The 23,992-nt window shown below is 42.3% G+C and overlaps 1 protein-coding gene and 2 long non-coding RNA genes across 3 annotated transcripts; 1 reads left to right on the top strand and 2 right to left on the bottom strand.

Annotated features, from left to right (window-relative positions):
• Positions 1-1,473: 1,473 nt before the first annotated feature.
• CALM2 (calmodulin 2) lies at positions 1,474-14,534 on the bottom strand. Its single transcript, XM_053937071.1, has 6 exons — positions 14,447-14,534; positions 10,141-10,171; positions 4,989-5,132; positions 4,805-4,911; positions 3,804-3,939; positions 1,474-2,367 (listed from the first exon to the last, which is right to left on the bottom strand). The coding sequence occupies exons 1-6, from the start codon at positions 14,447-14,449 to the stop codon at positions 2,339-2,341; spliced, it is 450 nt and encodes a 149-aa protein (XP_053793046.1). The 5' UTR covers positions 14,450-14,534; the 3' UTR covers positions 1,474-2,338.
• Positions 14,535-14,645: 111 nt separating this feature from the next.
• Positions 14,646-20,946, top strand: LOC128785014 (uncharacterized). Its single transcript, XR_008429729.1, has 3 exons — positions 14,646-14,747; positions 17,494-17,706; positions 19,469-20,946. It is a non-coding gene; the product is annotated as an uncharacterized LOC128785014 (long non-coding RNA).
• On the bottom strand, positions 19,862-23,669 carry LOC128785015 (uncharacterized). The gene is made up of 3 exons (XR_008429730.1): positions 23,418-23,669; positions 21,379-21,572; positions 19,862-19,947 (listed from the first exon to the last, which is right to left on the bottom strand). It is a non-coding gene; the product is annotated as an uncharacterized LOC128785015 (long non-coding RNA).
• Positions 23,670-23,992: the final 323 nt, after the last annotated feature.

Genomic DNA, 23,992 nt, shown 5'->3' with positions numbered 1-23,992 from the left:
TTTCATGATCCTTGTGGGTCCCTTCTAACTCAGAATATTGGGATATTGTGATATCCCAGTGGAGGTCTTCCCCTTTTCACCTTAGGTGTTTTCATGTGCATGCAGAGCTGCAGCAGAAGATCAAATGGGTTGTGACTCCCGGCCTACTGAAGTCAAGGCACCAGACTGGCTAAACCAAAAATTCTCGTCAGATCCCTGTTTGCATTACTTACCTATAAAAATGAGACATCCAATACTCCAGCAATTCAGAATCTCAAGTAGTTCTGATGATTCTGGGAAATTCTCAACCTGTGCCATCTTAAGTATGTCTTGCCCCAAGCTCTTAGAAGCACAGGATGAAGACTGGGTACAAAGTGTCAGTTTGATCACTTACTTTCTAGAAGGCAAATCCTAACTTGCTAGGAAATTTAGACTGCATAAGCTTCCTGAATCAGACTGCCAGCACACAAACAGCAGTTCTAAGGAATTCTGATGCTGGCTATCAAAGCACTTTTGACAAGCCTTCTCTGGAAAGCTAATAGAGCTGTTCATAGCCCTCAGAGAGCAGAGCTTTAAGATCAGTGACCATAAACACTTGATTAAGTGCTCCTGAATTTGGATTGAACAACCGTCCTAATTTTAGATGCTCACTGCATTTATAAATACATCAAAGATGATTGGAACAGTTTTAAAACATTAGGCAACTGCTCAGCTGGGACCAGTGAGGGTACCCAGAGGTAGGGGCCAATGCTTTGTTTACAGGCCAGCAGAATCCCCAAACAAGATAACCATACAGCACACGTACAGTCAAGGCAGTTGTTGCCAGCAGAGTAGAGAAGCAATGGGCACGAGCAGCCTCTGACATTCTTTTGAGTTCTTGGATTTGTCCTTAGTAGAAACCAGGTTTGTCTTCTACTTTAAAAAAAAATATTAAACCTTGACAAAAAACTAGTGCTAGAAACACAGTCATGCTCAATAACAAATGAGGAAGAGAATGTTTTCCTTCTGTACTTTGAGCTGACTGCATTCTGAATGGCAACTCAGAAATGGCCATTTCAGAAAAGCCCAAGTGTGAGACTAAGTTACCCCAATGTAGCAACTGACAGGGAATAAACTCCAAAATAATTAAAAGAAAGCAAACAGGTTTAGTTGTCCGAACAAGGAATTTTAATTTTAGGTCAACTATTGAACTAGGTCAACATCCAGTTCACAATGTCTACAGATAGTGGGCATAGCCAGTCACTATGGTAAGTTTATTGAAGCACCAAGCTCCACACAAGACTGTAAAATACATTTTAAACTACTAGTAAGAAAGCTTCTTCAAGTCAACAATACTATTAAGGGCCAGAGTTTAAGGACTAAGTTTTCACCTTCCAAGCTATTTTAAGACAGCCAATCCATTGCATAAGCAAACCAAACTGCTACATACTGAAACACAGAGCAGCAACTGCATTGAACAATTCCTGTAAATAATTCAAGGATACATTGAAACAGTATGGGTAAATTGTAATTTTTTATTGGAAAACAAATATACAACTTGGAATGGATTTGAGGCAAATCGTGCCATAAGCAGATTTTTTTGAAAATAAGTGGCTAAACAAAGTTTAAAAAGCATAGTAACAAGAGGAGAAAATGTTTTCTGGCACAGGACCAGCAGTACAAAAAAAACTTGTGTACGAGTACCTGGATAAATCACCCGTTTTGCATTAGTGCAACTTAAGTTTCATATTGTTGACTGTCAATCGTCTACAACGTTAAGACTCCACATTTCAACAACATGTTACAGGTATGGCCACAATCAAGTTACTGTGAAGTAAGCTAGGAGAATGAATTTACATTAGCCACATGATATATGCTATTCATGTCATTTTATCCTGCAGTTAAGCTGCAAGAGTCCTTATCCTCCCATCACAGAAAGGGGGAAAAACTCCTATGTACTCGAGAATGAGAGCCAGCATGTTGCTTTAACTAAGGATCCGCTAATGCATGGTAAACCCTAGCTTACTTTATGTAACTTGTCACACCAGTCATACCTAAGTTTCCTAGAGAAAGCTACTTTTTTAATAGACAATCCAGATGTTCCCTCAGTTAACCAACTTCATCTAACTTTAGATGTGCAGAAGGGCTTAAATATCCAGAGTAAGCCACATGCAACATTTGTTACTTAGATCAATTTTCCAAAAATCAGAACAATGACAGTAAGATAAAGGAGAAAAACATGGAGGAATGGCCTTCTAATTACTATACATGCATAATCTTTTGACAGTAAGGGAAAAACCTTTTACAGATAAGTTACAAACAGAGAAAAGGCAAATAAACAATTTTGTACAAGAAATTTAACACATTCTGTACAACGTCTTCACTTCGCTGTCATCATTTGTACAAACTCTGTAAAAGGAAAGAGTTGTATAAGTTATTCGAAGGAAAAACATCTGAATAGTAAGATCTGAGAAATGGCCTTACTATTGCTGAACATTGTTTCAAAACTGCATTTTCAGTTACATTCAAAAAAGCATCTTCAAGACACTCCTCTTCCAGTAATCACACCTAAACTCCTCCTATTTTTAATGGCAAAAGGCCTTTATTTTTCCATAGAAGTTGGTCCCTCAGTGAACTGGGGAATAGCCTTACTTCCAAGATAAAATATTACAGGGTCCTATGCCCACAGACTTACAGATGGGAACAAGATATCCAAGAATGACTAAGAGATCATTACAAATCACACTGAAGTGACAATCAACTAAGTAAGTGTACAGGCAGACATTGTGTTGATCTGAACTTCTATTTTCCAGAGTGGAATAGTTAAGTCTTACTATTTTATTTTGCTGGGCTGGCTTTAAGTAACTGATTCAATGCCTAGTCCTAAACCATTTCAAGTTAGAACCCACAAAATAGGATTCTTCATTCATCTTGCTGAAACAGTTTCAAGTACAATAACGACAGGAAACCCAGAACCTAAAAGGAGTTAACTGGTTGCTCAAGAAAGAGCAACTGGAAACAACAGGGACACAGACCCTCTCTAGTGCCAGTCTCTGAACAGCCTACTCAAACACAGTGATGAAGCAGCAGCCTTGCACATAAAAACTACTTTTCACTCACCAATTTCTGTGTACCCTTAGGCCACAACAAAAAAGGCCTCAAAGGGAAGGCATACCTACACCTCAGAAACAGCAGATATCATCTGAAAATACCCTAGATATTTTCTGCAACATGTTCAAAAAGTCAAAATGAAAACAATCGTAGTGTGTCTCAGCTGCAAACAACTGTCTAAAGGAACTCCTGCTTGCATGACTTCATTTATGGTTCAATGTTAGGAAGAAAGGAAGAAATAGAATGAAATTACTGTTGCAGCTGATTTATGTGAAATAAATGTATTTAAATAATCTTCTGAAGGTCTTGAAATTTCTGCATATTTTAGAGGCTTTCCCCTTTTGATTAGCAAGTAACTTAAAAAGCATTAATGACAAATGAGCGACATCCTACAGTCAGATCAGCATGCATTAGTTAACAGCATGAACAGTACATGAACATCTCTTGACAACTTGCTTATTCAAGATGGTCATTAGACATCATTAGATTTACAAAGTTAGTTCTTACACTGTACAGCTGAATAGTCCTTTTTTGCCTTTGGCACAAAGGCAGCAATAACACTAGAACTTAAACCCATTGAGAGGTACACAATGTACATATTAATTGAACATTAGCTTAAAGGAACACTGTGTTCAGATGAACTGCCCTATTTAACCTTGGTGCAGCTATCAGTACTCACACAAGAACAAGCATGAGAAGTGCTACACAAAAAGAATCAATTAACAACTCCTTACCTTCATAGTTTACTTGACCATCACCATCAATGTCTGCTTCCCTAATCATTTCATCAACTTCTTCATCTGTTAGCTTCTCACCCAGATTTGTCATCACATGACGGAGCTCTGCAGCACTAATGTAACCATTACCATCCTGGGAGGAGAAAAAGGAACACTGGAATAGACTTGCCTAAGGCCTAATGACTTAACTATAATTTAGGAACACTGCAGGGCAAACTGAACATTAAGACGTTAACACAGCCTTAACCACTAGCATTTGCACAAGGTAAATGCGAGCTGTAAGCATATCTTCAGCATTGTCCAATGTTTTTGGGCATTGTAATATTATCTTACTGTCTTTGACTGTCCTATTCTGACACATTTTTAAACCATGAACAATGCACCTTTTGCACCTTCTTAGGGTGATGAATGCCTATTAAATCATGTGACTGTGGTTCAAGTGGTGATTTCTTAGAAAATAAGCTATTTATCTGATTTGCCTATTGCATGGGAGTCCAGCATAAAGCCACAAGGACTTCAGAGATGACTTTTACATATTCCAGTACTAGCTGGGACATTGAATATTGAAGTACTAGTGTACACTAACTCAACTGATGTTTTCCTCCCCACCCCCCAAGGCACCTCACATCATGTTTTCAGGTCCAAGGTGCATCCTTAAGTAAGCTCAGTAATTTTAGACTCTTAGCAATTTACTCAGCAAAGACTACATGAAATACTTAAAACATTAACATTTCAAATACTTAAAACAATTTCCTGCCAGTCATCTGGAAGTATTTCAGTATCACAGCAAGCAATACTTTAAATTGTGTCACTTATTACTATCCTGACAACTCCTCTGACTTTCCCATACCACCACAGTAGGTTGAGCTTTAGGGTGAATGGCCAACCTAGAGGCTCTCTGTGACAGCACTGCAGATACCCCTCAGATCGGTGAGAAAGCACATTACAATCAGACGGAGTTTTCTTAACAGAAATATTCCAGATAGACATTACAGTACCTTGTCAAAGACACGGAACGCTTCTCTAATTTCTTCTTCACTATCTGTATCTTTCATTTTTCTTGCCATCATTGTCAGAAATTCTGGAAAGTCAATTGTGCCATTGCCTGGAAGGTTGAAAAACCTTTGTTAGAAAAACATGGTTTAGGCACTTTATTAAATTACTTATTAGTAAAGTTCTTACCGTCAGCATCTACTTCATTGATCATATCCTGTAGCTCTGCTTCTGTGGGGTTTTGACCAAGTGATCTCATCACTGTCCCCAACTCCTTTGTAGTTATAGTACCATCACCATCCTTGTCAAATAGTGAGAAAGCTTCTTTGAATTCTGTAAAAAACAAAAAAAAAGTTAATCCCTTAAGCTTTGAAATGTTAGCAATCAAAAAATTCACTGCTACTGATTGTTACAAGTTACAAAATTTTATTTCAATCTAAGAAAAATTTTTTTTACTGCTCAGCCTGCTATAATTGCAATGGCAATATGGCAGCATCAGCATCTGAAAACACACCCACCAGTCTCCTGATGAACCACATGTTGACCTAAATTAGGATGGAAGGTCATCCATTTTCAAAAACTCAGATGTTTGTTACTCTCTATCTTGAATAAGTGTTCCTAATATGGAGCTGAAATAGCTGTCTGCAACTACAATGATCCACATCCTTGGTAGGAATTGCATCTCAAAATAAAACAATCGGAATTGCTGTGAGAAAATTGAAAATGGTACTTTAAACGTACATATGCTACAGCTCAATAGCACTTTTATTACTAATAGAGGAGATGAGTAAACGGAAAAAGGTATTATCAGACCAAACTACACCCAAGTTTCTCAATATAAGCCACTTCCGCTGGACAGATGTCTGAACATTGTACGCTATCACAATTGTTCAAGGAGCAAAGTCACTGGAGTCTTCAGTCCTGAAAAGGTCCTTACAAAACTGCTTCAGCCCTACTGTATCCTGAAACAGCCTTCACAGAAATGTTTCTGACTAGTTTTAAGACAGCTTTGCTGTGTTTCAACACTACCTCTTAACCCCCTACAATGGCTGTATTGTAGCCAGGAATATTAATACAAGCATAACATGCTTAATTGTCCAGTCCAAAAGTGGAGTTGGTTTTAATCCATGCCATCTGTCTTTGGCCACAGACCTTAAACTAGCTCACTGGACTGTGGCAGCTCATACACACACAACATTTAAGCATGAGCATCTTGTCTATTCCCTTGCAGACTTTAGATCCCCTTACAGCTTTCAAATCATCTGAGAGATCACGGCTCTGGACATCTTGTCAGCTCAAGGGTACTCATGCATCAGAAATATTTCCAATAACTGTTTTTTTTCAACATTTCCATGCAGCCAGCTTTCCAGATGGTGGATTTCCCAGACCAGAATTAGTCACAGTAAGTTATGTTTTCACATGACCTGAATGAAGCCTTTACTTCATACTCTGAAACTCTTGAGGTGAGTACAAGCTGGCAAGTGTTAAAAATTCAACTATAAAAATAGGGTTTTTCATAGTTTATGAATGCAGCTACAACACCAGAGTCACACAGTCAAATCTCATGGAGGGAAAAAACCCACTACTCTTTGACATTTAAGTCTGAAGTGTTCCAAGAGCCAACCCCCACTGTTTAGCCCATCAGAATCAGAGCAAGGCTACCACAGGACCAGTAGAAACAGTTTCAAGCCAATATGTATAAATCACAAAGTAGAAACAAGCAGATACAACCTGTACCTACAAATCCTTCCAAATGGTCTTTGGGGGGCTAGTTTCAGTTATCTTGGAGGAAACAAAGAGGTTTTTTAGGGCTAAGCTCCTACACCAGGGAAGAAAATGCTTTTGAGACAATCCTAGCAGAGATGTTCAGTCTATCTTGGAAGAACCTCAAAAGGGGAAAGTTGCCGCTTCATGAGGAGTCAAGTGCTCAAGTGTTATTCAAAACGTTTAGCTGTTAACCACGTCATCCTTCATGTGAAAGTCAACCATCACTAACCCAAAACTTAAAGCAGACTTCACAGTACTGCAGTGACCCTGCTTAGAAAGGGTAGTACTTAATTCATATATAAAACTCAAAGGCTCGCTTTCTGTAAGATGGACATTTTAGTGGTGTATTCTCAACACTTGGAAGGAACCATTCCGAGGACAACTCTACCCTTCTTTTACTCAAAAGCTGCAATAGGTTAAGAAGCAACCAGTTATAAACCATAAAGAAAATAAAGCACGTGGAAGATTAGCAGCATATTCCTGCTTGAACTGCTGAATCAAGTTAAGAATACCATTAAAATACCTCTCTAACCACTTCTAGGAACCACCTCCAGTAATTAGAACAAAGGAGTGACAAGGTACACAGATGCAGTTCAGACTAGAACAAGAACAACCTGGCATAGCTTTGGAGGATTTGCAGCCATGGCTAGTGAAGTCACCTATGAAATACTGAAAGTTTAGTGAGAACTCAATTCTGGCATCCTGCAACATAAGGTTATAAAACATATCTTGCACACTTAAAGACCTTGATTCAATATAGCATGTACAGCAAATCCTCTTTATTCCATACTTCTCCACACCAAACTGCAAATGAAAATTCTCTGCTAAGGCTACAAGGTGTCAGCCCTTCCACCCTTCTGAAAAGCATCCTGTGTCCGGAGAAAAAGACTACTTCCAGGCCCCATGAAAGACATGCTAATCCAGCAATGTGAATTCTACTAGCTAGCTAGCTCAGGATGTTCTTTTAATCATAGCTTCTTAGGCATCTGTGCACCACATCACCTTTTCAAATGAAGTGGCAGCCTTCAGTGACCTAATATGTTCAGTGAACCAGGACTACTCTCCTGCTACACAATTTAGCCAGCTATGTCTCGAACTTTTATAGGAGAATGTCAATTGTTCTCCTCACAACTACCAGGACCTCAACACTTAAAGCATGTCTATTTCTACTATGACAAATTTTAAATTTTTGGCTGCCGTTGAAGCCAAATCCCCAACAGAGAACCACAGCACTCTAAAGGAACAAGACAGTGAACACCATGCATGGGCCTGCTTGTACACAGAGCCCATTTAGAACTCTGAACTCCAGGCGAAGGATAGCTCACTTGACCAGCTTGCTTTAGGACAAAAGCATCTTCAGGCTGCTCTGCCATCTGACCACCCAGGTAGTCCTGACCCTATTACCTTTGTAATACAACACTTAACCAAAGAGAGAGACACTTGACTTAGCAACTTCAATTCTTACTGAATGGAACTGCAGCCGGTATTACCATTCTGTAGCTACTTGGCTTTCAGTATCAGTCTTTCATATAAACAAAATCTGGAAAGGTTTTCACCCCTACCGACACTGACAAGAAGCTTTAGTCCTATATGGTCAACGTGTTCCACAGGAAATGCCATCTGGAACCTTTAACATCTGTATTGTGATGCTTCATAGCAGAGGGGGAAGGACTTAAGCCCTGGGGAAGTGGCTGCTTTAAGTACTCCAGGCTTCATGGCAATGTAATGTCGCCTCTACCTTGCAGTACCATTTCCTATGTCTGCCTTCAAACCAAATGCTACGAAACTCCAGGGAAGCTCAATTAGAATGGTGGTGGCTCAAGTTTTTCTAGCCAGTCTCTGTAAAACACTCAAACTGTACCTCTAAGAGTCTTCCCATGCAAGACCACTGGCCTCCAACAGCAAAACTAAGCAGATGCAAGCTTTCCTAAGCAGTACTAAGAACGATTCATTCACACACCACCAGTGGGCTTATGTCTTCACATCTGAGGTTCATGGTTTACTTGCTAATACATTTGTTTAACAAAACATCATAGCTGTCCAGAAAGTAGCAGGCCTTTTTACACTGGCTACTAAGATATACTTTTAATCCTTCCATGCAGTTGAAAGCCTCTATTCCAGTATGACAGGCTCATCAATACTTACTTTTGCCTCTGAGGAGTGTATGATCATTACTGAATAGCTAAAATTAACTAATCCCAAGGTAGTGTTAATAAGCTTCCTGATTATATTCCATAATTATCTACATCAACTAATAAAGCTTCTACAATTAACAACAATGAACCATTACTGTAAAGACAGCAGCGACAATTGATAAAGCCTGCTCTAACTAAACTGATCACAAAACCCTAATGCTATGTAGGCCAGTTCCCCAAAAAAAAAAAAAAAAAAAAAAACCGAAACTGAAGTTGAACTAAATTTGGCTTGTGCTTACTTTTAAGACACTACCATGGCAACAAGTAAATAGACTAAGGACTTTGCACAAAACCATAATTAGTCTCCTTTGAGTAAAAGCAAGCTTCTAAAGTCTAAAAGCTACAGAAGAATGTCCTTAACACTTCAGATTTGGCAATTATGGCAAAAACAAACCAGCTCATAATGACACTTCTGTTTAACACAGTGTCTTCAAGAGCTACACCATAAATAAATAGTAGTATCTCAGAGGCTGTTCTTTTTATGCTTGACCTGGTACTATTAGATTAGCAGAACCCTAACATCCTCTAAAGTAATTTCACATGACAGTTACGCACATTAAGACTTTCCAGTATTAACACTATACACTTGTCAGATCAAAATCATGAAGTTCTTGAACATCTATGGCAAAGCTGAATTCTGCATTACCAGCTTTAAATCCCATCTGTTATGGAAGATCAGTCTACTGAGAGCAATGAGACAAGTAAGCTGGTGCAGCCTGCATGAATAGGACATAATAGCCACAAGTTTTTGCCCTTAGTAAATGGCTGCCAGTGCACATAACCCGTTTCTAGGGGCCAATACCAAGATATAAGAGATGCATATTTATTTAAGCCTTTCAGAGCAAGTGCCAGATCATCAGAACTGCACACACACAACACTTGTGTCCAAGTACACAATACAGTTCCAAATATGGAATATCAAGAGTTGTCATCATGAAGCCAATCTCTGTCATCAACAAGGGCCACTAAAACATCTCTGCTGACAGGAGACAGCAAAGTAAAATATTTTTGCCTTCTGTTAAAAAAGCACTGCAGATTCCAAGCCTTCACCAGATTTGTTGTCATCCCCTGTGCCCCACCCCCCCTTTCAGTCTGCACCTGGGACAATTCTGTAGTCATGACAGAAAAATAATTACCAGTCTACTAGCCAGAAAAGCTGTGAGGATTGTTTAACTATATTAACTACACAACTATAATTAATTATATCCATGGTTCTTTTACAGTAGATAAGCCTTTAAAAATTAGGTGACAAATTAAAACATTCCACCATACTACTTTAGTATCTAAGAAAGTGAAATATCTTGTGTAACACAGACTGTCACTGGATTAAGAGATGTGCCAGGTCAAGTAGGAGTAGCAACACAACACAAAAACCTCACCTGCAATCTGCTCTTCTGTCAGTTGATCAGCCTGTAATAAAAGAGAATAGTATTATATTTGTAGCAAAAGTTCAAGGCAAAATAAGACAGACTTGTAGAGGCCTCTGAGTATGGTAGCTGCTCTTCAGTACTGATTTGTAGCATTCTAGAATAGTTCTAATAAAGCTCAAGTCATCAGGATTGCTTGCTAAGTAAGAACTGGCAGCCTATTATCCTCTCCAGACCCTGCAATATCCCATACACTCAAGTAATAGATTATCACGTGTATCAATCAATAATCCAAGCAGTGTTAGCAAGCTCAAGGCACACAGGTCCCTTTAAAACCACAGACTGGTTTTAAAAACTCATTTACACAGCACACTAAGCACATTAGGTCTCAGAAATGCAGCAGGAACCTCCAAATGCCAAATTTAAGGCAGACTAGCTAAAACCAGAAAAACATACATTTCACTAGAATTAAATAATCCCCTGATTTACATGAAACTTCATGTGCAAGACCTGGCTGTAAAAGATAAGATACCAGCTTCAGTCCAAATGGGTAATTTCAGTGGCATACAGCCCATCTACACTTTTTTCAGCCCTTTGTCTACATTGACTGGGTCAGCATAAGGTAACTGGGACAATACAGAAAGGTTCTGCGGTCTAAGACAATTTCTGCATCAGTTGGGTAAGCTCTAGTGTATACCTCATTCTCTTCTCTTACCAGTTTTGAATCCATTAGATTTGATAGCAATGAAAACCATCAATCTTTCAGGCCAAACCCAAAATGAACTTTGCTCTTGAAAGAACACCAAAATGTTTGAGGACTGCAGAAATACTCTCCCCTAGGTTCTCAAATCAGCCGATTCTTCAAACAAATTCTGGATAGCCTGAGTTGAGTTGCAGTAACAAGGTAACACATCTCCTTCAGGGAAACTTCCTGAACCCTTTACTGAAGTGTAAAAAACAGTAAAATACACAAAAGATCTATTCACTGCTGAAATACACCACTGCTTTTTCAGCTTTTTTCCTGTTGTGACCATTTAAGCAGTTACCTTTTTGTAATTACCGCAATACTGACTGAATTTTTTTCTGTCATTAACTATGCCCACCAAAGTCTCTCTCCACATTATCGTCTGTTAGGGAAAGGCATAGAAAAATGTATTTACAATACCTGTCAACTTTTACTTTGCCAATTTCAATTACATTTTTATACTGCATGGGAACTTTTAAGTTACCAGCTGCTGGTTATTCTTCCTGTAACAGAAGCGAAGGTGGCTGCTTCAGCAGTCGCACACGTGCTGAACTGCTTACAAAACCCTGTGTGCACACAATACAGCAGCAGCCCAAGATAAAGGCCACAGACTGGCTGGGGCTCATCTACTTTTAAGAATTAAGACCACACTACTGAGGAACTTCCAAAGCAGCAGACAGTGGGTATTGGCAGCTACAGAATCATTTCTGCTGTAGGAAGTACTCCCATGTAGGTTCCACTTTTTGTTAAAAAAAGACTAGCATGGCAGCAGTACAGCTGGGAGCATAACCAATTCAAAACTAAGCTTTGGGACAGAAGTGTTCTGCTGGTCACTTAGCAGAAGCCTAGCAGATTTTCACTGGTCTGGAGAATATCATTAACACAGACTCATACCTTTGCATGCTATTTACATTTTTATTGTTTGAGTGAAGAGAATGCGCTACATTTCCATAAGATATTTATGTCCACAGAAAACTGCAGATCAGATTTAAGCAGTAAGAACCTAGTTTATTTAGGTCAATACTTATGAGTTACCAAGTTGAGTCACATACTGTTTTATATAAACAATTTTATATGGAGACATAACATAGCAGTCATGTTAAGCATTGTTGTTAAGCATTCCCAAACTCTTCCTTCTTTATAAAGAGAAACTCTTCCTGCAACTTAAGACATCCTAACCATGAATTTGGATGAACTCTGACAATACCTGTAAGAGGTGCAATGTTTGAGAAGAGCACAAAGCTTATTCGAAGGCAAAGGTATGGAGCAGTTGAAAGATAAGCAGGGAGGTGGGGCAAGGTTGAACAAACACCATCTGTACTCTGCAGTGCTGGGCTCTGCAGGCGCTGCTGCGCAACAGCAGCAAAAGGCGGAGCCAGCGAGCCTGCCAGCTCCTGCCTGCCGTGCCACCCAGGTGGAGGGCTATCAGCCTGGAACCATGCCTGCCACTTACAGGCCACTGTGGCCTTCCTAGAGGGGCCTCCCGGAGTTCTTGATAATGGTGTACCACACACGTGATAGCGTGCACACCTTCACCCGTGCAACTCAATTTCCAGGCGGTTAAATGCTGACTGCGAGGTGCCCATGCTGAAGGTCTGACATGCCTTACTGTGGCCGAGACCCCACCCGAAACCCTCATTTGATGCCATCGCAACTTTGACGCGGCTTTCTGCGATTCACACTGCAGCACTTTCATTTTCACTGCAATAGCTCCCATTCCCCCACCCCCAGACTGTGCGGAGGGCCTGACAAAGAAGCCGAACCACCTCCCAGGAAAGCAGGGGAGCTGCTGTGTGCGCGGCCGTTTCTGCGGCACACGCAGCCTCTAGAGGTAGAGTTCCATTACAGCCGCTATGGCTGCTGTGCAGTAACCAGTCCGGGAGCTCCTCCACAGCGCCCGCGAACGCTGCCCAATGGAGAGCTACCAGCAAATGGCAACGCACTGCTTCCCTCGGAAATCTGGCTCCTCGGTGTACTTCGCGGGCATCACATCTGAAGGGACACTTCTGTTCTGGCAGGACTAACTAAAGAACAACAACCGGACTAGACTATCTAGACTAAAATTAGGTTTATGGTAGGTTAGCTTGTTTTGGGAGCAAATCATTCTGTCTTATCTTGCATGGGCAACACTGGACAGCCACAGGTTGAGCCAGTCTGGTCTGTTAGGATGAACTATAACCACATTCAAAGTGTCACTGTGCCTCCTGGACACACCCATTTTTGCACAGACCTTGCTTGAAGATACTCCATTTTTGGTTCTGCACAGATGATGACAAAATGCAGTAAGTCTTTTGTTGCGATATTCATTGCCTTTTTCCCCCCCACCCCGCTTTATGGATGGTTTGCTGTATAAGTTCATAATTCAAAGTAAAGAATAAATTCAGGTTTCTAGTCACCAAATTTCTTTGCCCAGAGACAGCATTTCAAAAAACCCAAAATTTTAAGAAGCCATCGTTCACATTAAACATGATGAGCTGACAGTAATTTGATTCCTCAGAAGAATATAATGAATGAAAAGACTCTACTGCATCTTCTCTTAATGCAGAGATAGCACTAAGTGGCCAATGGTGCTGCTTTTGCAACAGAATTGCTCCTTTTAGTACGTTTCTCAGTAGCCGCTTGTTTTAATTTTAAAAAACCAACAAACGCTAAATTCACATCCTTTAGACTGAATTTTAAACCATTCTCCGATTTCACAAAATGTGTTCTATTTCGACAGTGGATTACAATTCTAAACGCATCGCTAGTAATATTAAAAACGCAGGACTGTCCTCTGCAATGACCAAAATGGGAAGCAAAAATTGTTAAAAAAAAAAAAACAAAATAACAAAAAAAACCAAAAAAAACCCTCAAATAATCCCTGGTCCAATAGAGCCACCAACAGCATGGCGCTACCACGGAATCGACAGAGGCTCCAACGCGAACTGACAACATGTCTAGCGAGGAGGGCGATGGTGCAGTGAGGCACAGCCTGCCCCTCATCATCATGCTGCTCAGAAGCTGCTGGGCTCCGCAGTGCATTATTATGACCAGGCGCAGCACATCTCGCCAGCGAGCCGGACAGCATAGGCTGCCTCATTCAGCCGCACACGCCGAGAGCAGGGAGGGAGGAAGCGATAAGAAAGCAGAGCTGGTGCCATCGTGGCAAGCTCCTTTCCCCCCTCCTCCCAAGACCGCGGGTCCCCTCCCAGAAGGGACCGCTATCCGCCGCTCCCCCCGGCAACGCCCGGCGCCGCCTCACGGCGCTCCCGCCGACCCAGGGGCCGTTTGGATTTGAATCCACACCAACGCCCCAGGGCGGGAAAGGGACCCGGGCGGGACCCGCCGCCGCCACCACTTCCTCCCACGCAAACGGCGCCTCCGAGCGGACCCTCCGCCCCAGCCTGAGCCCGCCGGCCGCGGCGAGGGACAGCTTCATCACTTCTCACACCCTTCTGCAGGCGACCTCGCCCCACAGCAGCCAACCCCCCCTCCCCCCCGCCCCCCGTCCGCACCAAGCTCAACCGCCCCCATCCCTCCGCACCGCGGCAGCGCCCGCCGAACCCCGCGGCTGCCCCGTGCCCAGGGACTCACCATGATGGCCCGGCCTGGCTGCGGGGTGCGGTGGGAGCTGAGGGCTGCACGGGGCGCACGCTGCGCAACCTTCCCGCTGCACGGCTCGCCTCACACTGAGTCCTGCCCGCCCGCCGGCAGCACCTCATAAACCGCCTCACCGCCCGGATCGCTCCGCGCCGCTCCCTCCCCCCTCCCCTTCCCCCGACAACGACGGGGATTGCGAAACGAGTCCCGGCTCCTCGCGCTCTCCTCGGCAAGGCACCCCGCACCCCGAGCGCCGCTCCTTCTGCCCCAGAGCCCCGGCGCAGGAAGGAGCGAGGTGCGGGAAACAGGGGCGAGCAACGCTTGTGAAACGGCGGGGGGAAGAGGGGGGAGGGAGAGAAGGGGGGCGGGGACAGGGGCTAGGGACTATTTCTCTGGGCGGAAGAGGATTTTAGGAAAAAATGCCGAGGAGTGTGGGGACTCCGTACGGAGGGCGCTGATTGGTGGGTTCGTACCTGCAATGCGTCACTCGGACATGCACACTCTGGGCTGGGAAGGCGGGCACCCCTCCCCCCGCCCGCAGTGCGTGAGGGCCGGAGCGGCCCCGCAGCCCCGCGGAGCCGCCGCTGCCGCGCCGTGCCGGGCGCCCAGCCCAGGGCGGCAGCCGTGTCCCCCGGAGCGCGCTTGCTACAGCGTTTCGAGCCATTATCTCCGTGCTGTGCTCCGGAAAGCCTCCCCCACAAAGAGTTACCAAATGAGACTCGCTCTGCATCCAGCACAGTCCAGAAAAATTCCCAGTTCGCGCTGCAAGCTAGAGATGCTTCGTCGCTTGGTAGCGTTGTTGAATAGATTTCACTGAATCAATTAGGTTGGGAACGATCTCTGAGATCATCGAGTCCAACCCGTGACTGATCACCACCATGTAACTAGACCGTGGCAGCGAGTGCCACATTCAGGCTTTCCTTAAACACCTCCAGGAATGGTGACTCCACCATCACCTCCCTGGGCGGCCCATTCCAATGTCTTATCTCCCTTTCTCTGAAGAAACCCTTCTGCATGTCCAACGTAAACCCCCCAGTTAGACATTTTCCCTTTTCCTCCCCCATTTCTCCTGCTAGGAATCACATATGCCCTGGTCCTGTACCTAAGGACAGGTGGCCAGCAATTCTGAGCTAAAATCTGGAGTCTTATAAGAGTTCTATGCAATTTTCAAACTTGCACATGTATTTTCAAAGATAATTCAACAGAGAGCTTCAATATTAGCTGAGTCCAGTGATGGCAGATCTATCTGTCCTCTGTGAAAACCACAACACTCATTTTTGGGACCATAAATACGTTATTAAACTTTGGGGTCTGAGTTAATGTTTTCTGTTCTGACCTAAGTTTGAACACAAATCACAGTACTAATCACATTTCAATAAAAAAATTACCTACTTCCACATTTATTGAAGGAATAATTTAGTTGATATTTACACAGTATGTAAACAAATAATTTTTTGTACCTATCTATGCACTGTCAGTACACAAACTAGAGCAATGGCTCTCACTTTGCACACTAAAGAGGTTGCATTCATCTCAGGTCTTTGGTTTAAAGGCCACAGAAATAGGATGTGCTTGGGATGAGACTGGTATGAATGAACTCATAAAACAGAAATTCTGTGACTTTTTCCCCCTGAACATTAAGTCAAATTCTCAGGACTCCTTTCTTTTCAGGATCTTGTATCCACTGAATTCAGAAACAAAGTGGGGTGGAAAAAACAGAAGAAGGCCTAGTTTCTTAAAATAATAAAGGACCCCTTCATTAAGTACAGTGCCTCTCATTCCTCACTTCCTCACTTTGTGGTCATAGGCAATATATAAAACACCACAATAAAAGCTGGCCTTCAGCCTTGAAATCTATCTGCAGTTACTGTTTTGTGATGCACTGGTTTGTTAGGCCTCCTTTTCCCTCACCTGTATTTATACTCCACAAATCAAGCACATCTGAACCATTGTCTTTTCAAACTCTGATAACATTTTTTCAATGTGTAATGTGTACCTAGATGAATAAAATACTTCCCAGAGCAGGCAATGACTGCCAAGGTTATTGTTACCCACACCTCCTCCAACCACTGCTATAGGAAGCAGGAGCAAATCCCTGCCCGTGGTCAGGCTATGCTGGATGCAGACAGCTCAACTTCAGTCGAATTTTCCTCCTCCCTGATGCCCCCTTTGGTTCAATTTTAAGGATTGCTCTGACATTCCCAACTTCTTTACATTTATAGAGGTGTGAATCTGTGCAGAAAAGTTCTTGACCAAAAAATTCATACCTGCTCTAGATTTGGGATAAAAGTGGCATAGCAGCGCTCAGGGTGCATTCCTGTCACACCCTGAAATCTAGAGCAGAGCAGAGCACTGGTGTATTTTGTGGAGCAAAACCATCTCCTGTAGAGACCTTAGCTTGGGTCCAACAGAATGCCCGTGGGTGTGTGGTGCTGGACCTGATGTGCCAAGACCTCTCCTTGGCATCTGTCTTTTATCCTCACATTACCTCAGAGAGGCAAAACATTGTGACACCTAGGTTGCTCAGGTGCCCAGGCTCAAGGAATCTATTGAGATGTCGTAAATCTGCATTTCTGTGGAACTGGTCCTGAGGGATTTGATGAGAAATATGTGGAAGGGCTGTATTGAGACAGCAAATTCTGACTGAGTCCTGTTCCTGGAGTTTGCCACTGGCCATCGTGAGCATGGAGGCTCTAGGAAACATGAGGGCCACAGCATGAGTAAGCTGTAGGCTCATTAATAATGGTCTGAGGGTCTGCTGAGGAGCAGGGGCTTGAATGCAAGGGTCCTGGATAACTGGACCACCATACTGTGTGTTTTTGTGTATGTCCCTTAAAGGATTTGGTATCTGTAATTTATATTAAATTCTTCGTACTCTTTTTAATTACATTTAGTTTTCTCTAAAGAAGTGGTCATTCAGAGCATCCTCCCTCTGCTGTGTGTTTCTTAGGCCCCCTGGTTCCTTGACATCTCTCTCTCTCTCTCTCTTCCATTTCTCTGTTCTTATGTGTCTCCTTTTTTCCATCTGCATTTTCCTACAGCAGCACCCATTTCCTGTGGGTTTCATCACCACCCCCACCCTGCTTCCATCTGTTGAAGAGATCAGCCACGAAGTTAACTTGCAATTACACTACCCGTGAAATTACACCAACACTTCCAGTGGCATTACTAAGCATTAAAGCGAACACCCTGGTGAGATAAATGCGAGAGGGGGGAATTTGCCCCTTGCATAAACGGGTTGTTGGCAACCTCAGGTAGGTAAACCAGCAGATCCTCAGGTACACTGGGGTAGCCAGAGAGGCAGAATTGCTTTTCAGCAGCCTAGCTGACACTCTGCAGTCTGCATATGCCACGAGAGGCAGGGAAATACATCAAATGACCAGCCCCAGCTGCAGGCTGCAACTCTGGCACCTCTGACAGAGCAATAATGGGAAATGACAGTAATTTCTCTGTTGCAGTAGTCAGGTATAGTTCTACCAGTCTGGTCTTTTTAACATGATAATTTCTCTCTCTGCTATGTAATTTAATAGATTTGTCAATATTTGTGATCTGTGCTTTTTTTCTTCCCCCTCAACCCAGAAATACAGTTTTACAGAAGTCCAGTTTAAGGATTAGGGCAGCAAATTAGAAAAGCAATTTGAGTTCCAAGGTTAGATGAGCTGTATATGCCAGCAATTTCCACAGTTACTCTTTATGGTATATTTAATATTGTGTAAATGCAATTTGTTCTATCGTTTTAATAATACTTTAGTGGATCATTTGGACTGATGTATACAGAATGCTGTGCCATGGTACAAAAATGCTATAGCTGCTTCCTCAAGATTATTATAATAGTTTGAACAACCTAATTAGAAATTAACTGCAAATTTTATAAGTGAATTTCTGAGATAAGAAGAAAAAAGTTCTCTACTTATCATGAGTACTAACACTTAGCATTTAACTGCTGCATACAGAAGGAAAATTGCTCATGGCTGTTTTCCCATAATGGGTCTGATTTTTTCCAGCTTTTTCTGTAAAAGAGAACCTGCCCCCCCTGAGAAAGGCCTTTATCCTCAATTCCAGCTTTATGGGCATAAAACTAAGGTGGAAATCAATATTTATCCACCCAGATGTATTTGGAAGGCCCATTCAGTTCTCAGCAAGGAAAAGCTTAGTTGTCTACAAAATTTTAAGGTGCTAAATGACACATCTTGGCTTCTGGCATCCTGAGAACATCTATTGATGAAACAAACCCAGAATGAGAACTGGGAGGCTACCCTCGCCTCACCTGGATGGCAGCAGTGGATAGAAAAAAACGGAGGCTTATTGACTGTGTTGGATGGAAGACACCTCCTCTAATACAAACATGGTTGTGGGAATAACTGCACTTTCTCCTTGCATGTTGAAAGCCTTGTCCTGTCTTTTGTTGCCTGGTCCCTAGGGCACACACACCTGGACTGCATAGTGCCCAAAATCATGAGGATAGCATTTCTTCCCCTAAGGAGTATGGACAGCTGATTCCTCCACACTTCACTTTCTGTGGGAAGTGCATAGACAAGAGCAGTACCTGGCAGAAGGGACTGCATTACCTGCTTTCAGAATATACCTATAGCTATGTCAATGCTGAAGGTGACCCAGGCATATCCCAACCAGCTTTTGGGTAATTCAGACAGGAACACCAAGGCAGCTCTAGCAGTGTGGTGCCTTCCACAGAGCACCAGAGCCACTTGAGAAGCCAGGCAGGTTTGCAGCCAGCGGATACAGACCGCTGTTGTTGGGATTACACTGCTCCCCTCCTCGAGGCTAGATGTTGTAAAGCTGATTCAGGTGACCTAAAACTGACTCTTGAACTATATTGTGACCACTCATTAACACAAAACAAGACAGGAGAGTCCAAAAAGGCAGATAGGTGCACTCACATAAAACTGGGAGGCCGGAGGAAGGCACAATATCTAATCATAGGCTCTAGACTAGGATTAAGAGTAAGAAGCCAATAGGACTCACAATATTTTCCTTTTTTATTTTTTTTTTTTTTAGTTTTAAAGAGATAAACAACTGCTTCCATTTTATGAGGATTTCTGATGGAACACTGTCCATAAACCTGCAGTATTTTCTGTGCTCCTATGAGAAAAACCTAGCTCTAGATCTTCATCTCACCAGTGTATCATTCTGGAAGATGAGAATGCTGCCTGGGCAGAGGCAGTAAGAGATCCCATTTCTAAACTGTGTTCTTGAAGTACAATAATAGATGGCCCTCACACTAACTCTGAGCCAGATCTTGCTTTTTCTGTGTTTCATTTTCTAAAATACCTTAATAGGAGGGAAAGCATAAACCCTGTATTTATTCCAAGAAAACAGAAATCCCATAGTCATCATCTTTAGTACAGTTCTGTTTTCCAGGGACTGGAAATAATACTGTAACACTTACAAGAGGCAGCTTAAAATCCAGAAGATTGCAGAATGTATTCCAGTATTTTCAGATTCTGCAACAGCTTCTTTTTCTTTCCTTTGACACGCTGTAAGAGGAAGACATCAAGAGTTACCAACTCTCCCACCTGTGGGGCAGAAGTCTTTGTGAGAAGCACCACCCAGTTATTATCATCAGAGCTTGACAAGATGCATCCAAGCAACTGTTTTAACTTTCCCTCATATGAAGATCTAGGAAGACAGTGGTCAAGGAAGTACTTGGTAATTCTCCATTTTAACAGGAAGAAATAAGAGTAAAAATATGCTTTTCTGGATCTGAAGACTCTTAGTTATGGTGGCTTTCTACATGGAAGGTTTTCATCCTAACATATTTTTTCTTTATTAACAAACAGAAATGACAGAATCATAGGTAACTCCTATTAAAAAATTCCTGGGGGAGGCAAAGCACTGCTTATAACAGAGTTATTGCTGCAGCCTTAATTAGGGCACGGTGCCAAATACCTCCATGATGAAAAACAAATCGATGTAATGATGCTTTCCCATTACCTTTTTTTGGAGTAATTAAATGTCACAAAATATTTTGCATACTTCCTACTGGGGACCAGGGCATATGGGACTGATTTACAGCAGAAGTCAAAAGGATTTTCTTTAAAACCAGTGCAGGCAAACAGACAGCTTCTGGAACTGAAAGTTAAAATATATTTTAATTTTCACCACAGCAAATGGTGAAGCACTTATTGACTGTAAAATTTGAAATACAGTGTAGAATCTGACTAGATTAACTTAGTATATCTACTTCCCTTTTTCACCCAAACATACATTGTTTCACCTAAACTGAAACTGCTCTGGAAATTCAAACCCTGTCATTTAGACTTGTACTCTAAGATCCTGCATGTTTAAAGAGACTTATGTCCACACACATTGACAGCTGAAGAATCCGCCTCTGTTGAATTCAGTACGTTTTTCACTGGCTTTCGTTCAGCAGGTCACATCATGAGAATCTTACTCACTTTTTCCTCTATTTCCACTCAGGCACGCTTTCAGAGGGGTTTATTCAACACAAGGGCTGATTAAATACTGAGCAAACAGTTCAGAATTTGGCTGCTTTTATAAATAATGATTCAAAGGTTTGATTTAGCTACAGATGAGCTTGAGCCACAAAAAAAATTGCATCTGGATCCTAACTGTGTCAACTCCCATGGCAGAGATTTTTTTTTTCCCAGCCAAAGCCTGGCCTGAAAGTTCATGCAGTAAGACAAACTGTGAATCAGAAGCCTGCACCAGTGCCCCGGGTGAAGTGCGTACCAAGATAGCCTGCAGCCACATGCCAGCTTGCCATTGACCTTTTATCTGCATAAATAGTCGTGACCTTTGGGCTGCTCAAATTAGTGCAAGCTGCTCGAGCAGGCAAGTATCACAGCCCTCTGCTGCTCAGGCTGCATCTCTTTGCCTCTTCCCTCTCGTGTCATCTCCTTCACTGGGCAATGAAGGCAGGTGGGAACATGGGACAGCTTTCTTACCTCTGGGGACATCCTCTGCCTCCACCACTGGCTGGGTAGGGTGGTACTAAAGCCTCATTACATCAACTCAGTGACACAGAGAAGACCAAGTTAAGGAGTTGACAATCCGCCTTTGGATTGATACTTTTCTATAGGGTACAATAAACCTGCTTCTTAATGTGCCTCTCATTATCTTCCATTATGTAAAAGAAGTCCTAAGAGTTTTAAAATCAAAAGAGATAAGCTGTTAACAAAATAGTTATTCTTTTGCTCAGCCTCAAAGTGAGTTGTTTTTCTTAAAAAGAAAAGGTAGATCACTAAATCACTCTGATCTACTTTTTATTCACTGGACTGTATGCTGTATGGGGTTTAATGCCCATTATTTTCTCAGTAGACCAGAACTAGCATGCTCTCTCATGTAAATAAACATTTCGTCCTATTTCAAAATGCATCACTTGTGTCCCTGAAACCACAGCAGTTTTAGTTATTTTTGGAAACAGGTATTTGCACAGTTTTACAAGCACATTTTTTCCAATTGTTTAGAAGAGGTCCTTCAGTTGTTTAATGACAATATTGACTAGGCCTGAGGGGAAGAAAAAATGAGTGGGGTATTTTTAAGGCTATAAAGCAGGAAAATAAATACAAACATTTTCAAGGTTCTGCAAGACGCCGACTGCACATTTCAAAGGGAGGTTACTATCCCTGAAATTCTTTCCAAAGCTCTTTTTATCTGATTTTCTTTACCCAGAGCTTTTTTCTTTTTGTCTGTTTCAATCATGGGCTACCAGATCCCAAGTGTATTTTTCCACATCATGTACATTTTCTGCATGATGCTTTAAAAATTCAATTGACTCTTACTATACATCCTGGAGACATTTTTAATTGCACCAAAAAAAACTGTCAGGCAGGTAGTGAGACAGCTAATAAGTAGTCACAGATCCCCATGTTTTTAAAACCAGATTTGAGGGAGCCATCCTGCAAGTGAGAGTGGGAGCTGCATGCTGAGGCACATGTCTGCTGCCTTTGGCAGATGTGTTGGAAGGGAACTAATTGTTCTGCTGCATCACGTCCTTCAGCTCTGGAGTGAAGTCTAACCCACAGCTGTCTGGGTGAGCTGAATTTCACCCCACATTTCAGAAACATCTGCTTGCTGGAAGGGCTGCACCATCACTCATATATGGTCCTTGGTCAGCCACCCAAAAATCAAGTGTCTCTTCCCCAGAAGGATGGTATGGAAAAGTGCTGCAAGTTCTGAGAATGAGTTGCAAGGGTGCAAAACCTGCAGACATGTCTTTGTGCTGTGCAATTGGAGGGGGTGCAAGTGAGGGTAAGGGCTTCTTGCTCCTATTTCCATGAGCAGCTCCACAGAAACAAGACCTTGTGACTCTCAAAGTCTGTTTGCCAAATTACAGCATCTCTCTCTTTAGTTACACCTGAGAAAGGGCATTTATGTTCCACCAGAGAAGCAAATGAAGGGAGGGCTGGGGGGGCTGGTCTGCATCCCTCTCCTCTAGAGCCATAGAGCCCCATATGCACAAGCTGCGCTACAGCTGCAGAGAGGAAAAAATGTGGGCTACCCTTGCTGAAACATTGGCAGCACATCACTGTTTACAACTGGAATTTTTGCTGCAGGCTTTTACCAATGACAACTTAGGACAGGAATAGGAAACTTCACATGATTATGAGGTCAACTTTTTTTCACTTGTCCTGTGCCCCTAGATGAAGACAAAGCTGCTGAAGTTAAGATATATGATTGCTTGCAAAAAATTGAGCTTGAGCCACAATTTTTATCTGGCTCTTTTGTGTTATCTTTTATAGCACTTCCAGCAGCATACTCATTTGAAACTTTTAAAAGCAAATTGAGTTGCTTTCATTTGATCCTCATTTCTGCTCCCCCGCTTGATTATCTGTGCCTGTCCAGGAGCAATTTTAAGTTGATCCATTCTCAAGTAAATGAGAGGGCACTGTGTGTGTTTGCAAAGCATGTTTAACTTGTGTCTTTCATCTGTGATTAATATTAGATCTATTGAACTACATAAATAAGTAATTCACCTACAAACCTGACAAACCGACAGTAATTTCTTCCCCTCAGAGTTTACAGCTCACAGGTATCTCTTTTAATGGTTTCATTTCTTTTTGGGTACCTGGAGATAAAACCAGTGAGCTATACAATCATGTGTGGAAGAGGGAAGGCTGCTTGGCTGTTGTTCTCTGCCCCCATCCCACTACACTCAACATACATAACGTGCATAAAAACATAGAGTGAGAACAAAATAACCACTTTGCATGTCACTTCTGCTGTCATGGTTTGTGCATAAGAAGTAGACTCCAGCTCGGCCTTCTGGTTTGGATAACAGCCCTGTAAAATAATTTCTACCAAGAGACTAGAGGTCTGGTTTTGTTCTCATGCAAATGAAATTAGTGGAATTATATAAGCACTGAATCAGGGGCAAATGAGAGGAAACTCTTATTTGCTCTTTTGTGTTTTTATGGAGTTGGGTTTCTTACACAGAAGGCAACGCTCTCGGAAAAGATGGAAAATGTGTCAATAGGCACCTGGCCTTGGGAGGACCACAATACTTCAGCCTTGCAAGCTGTGTGAGGCACATGCACATCTGGCTGTCAGAGGGTGGCT

This window comes from Vidua chalybeata, chromosome 3 (genome assembly GCF_026979565.1).
Source record: "Vidua chalybeata isolate OUT-0048 chromosome 3, bVidCha1 merged haplotype, whole genome shotgun sequence".
Lineage (NCBI taxonomy): Eukaryota > Metazoa > Chordata > Aves > Passeriformes > Viduidae > Vidua > Vidua chalybeata.
This window is presented reverse-complemented; position numbering and strand designations above follow the sequence as displayed.

Bases quoted from the DNA above. Each gene is read 5' to 3' on its own strand.
- CALM2 (XM_053937071.1), bottom strand. The intron at 3,940-4,804 runs GTACTGTAATGT...TTCTCCTCCCAG, and splicing joins CGTTCCGTGTCTTTGACAAG to GATGGTAATGGTTACATTAG. The intron at 2,368-3,803 runs GTAAGGAGTTGT...TTCCTTTTACAG, and splicing joins TGGTCAAGTAAACTATGAAG to AGTTTGTACAAATGATGACA.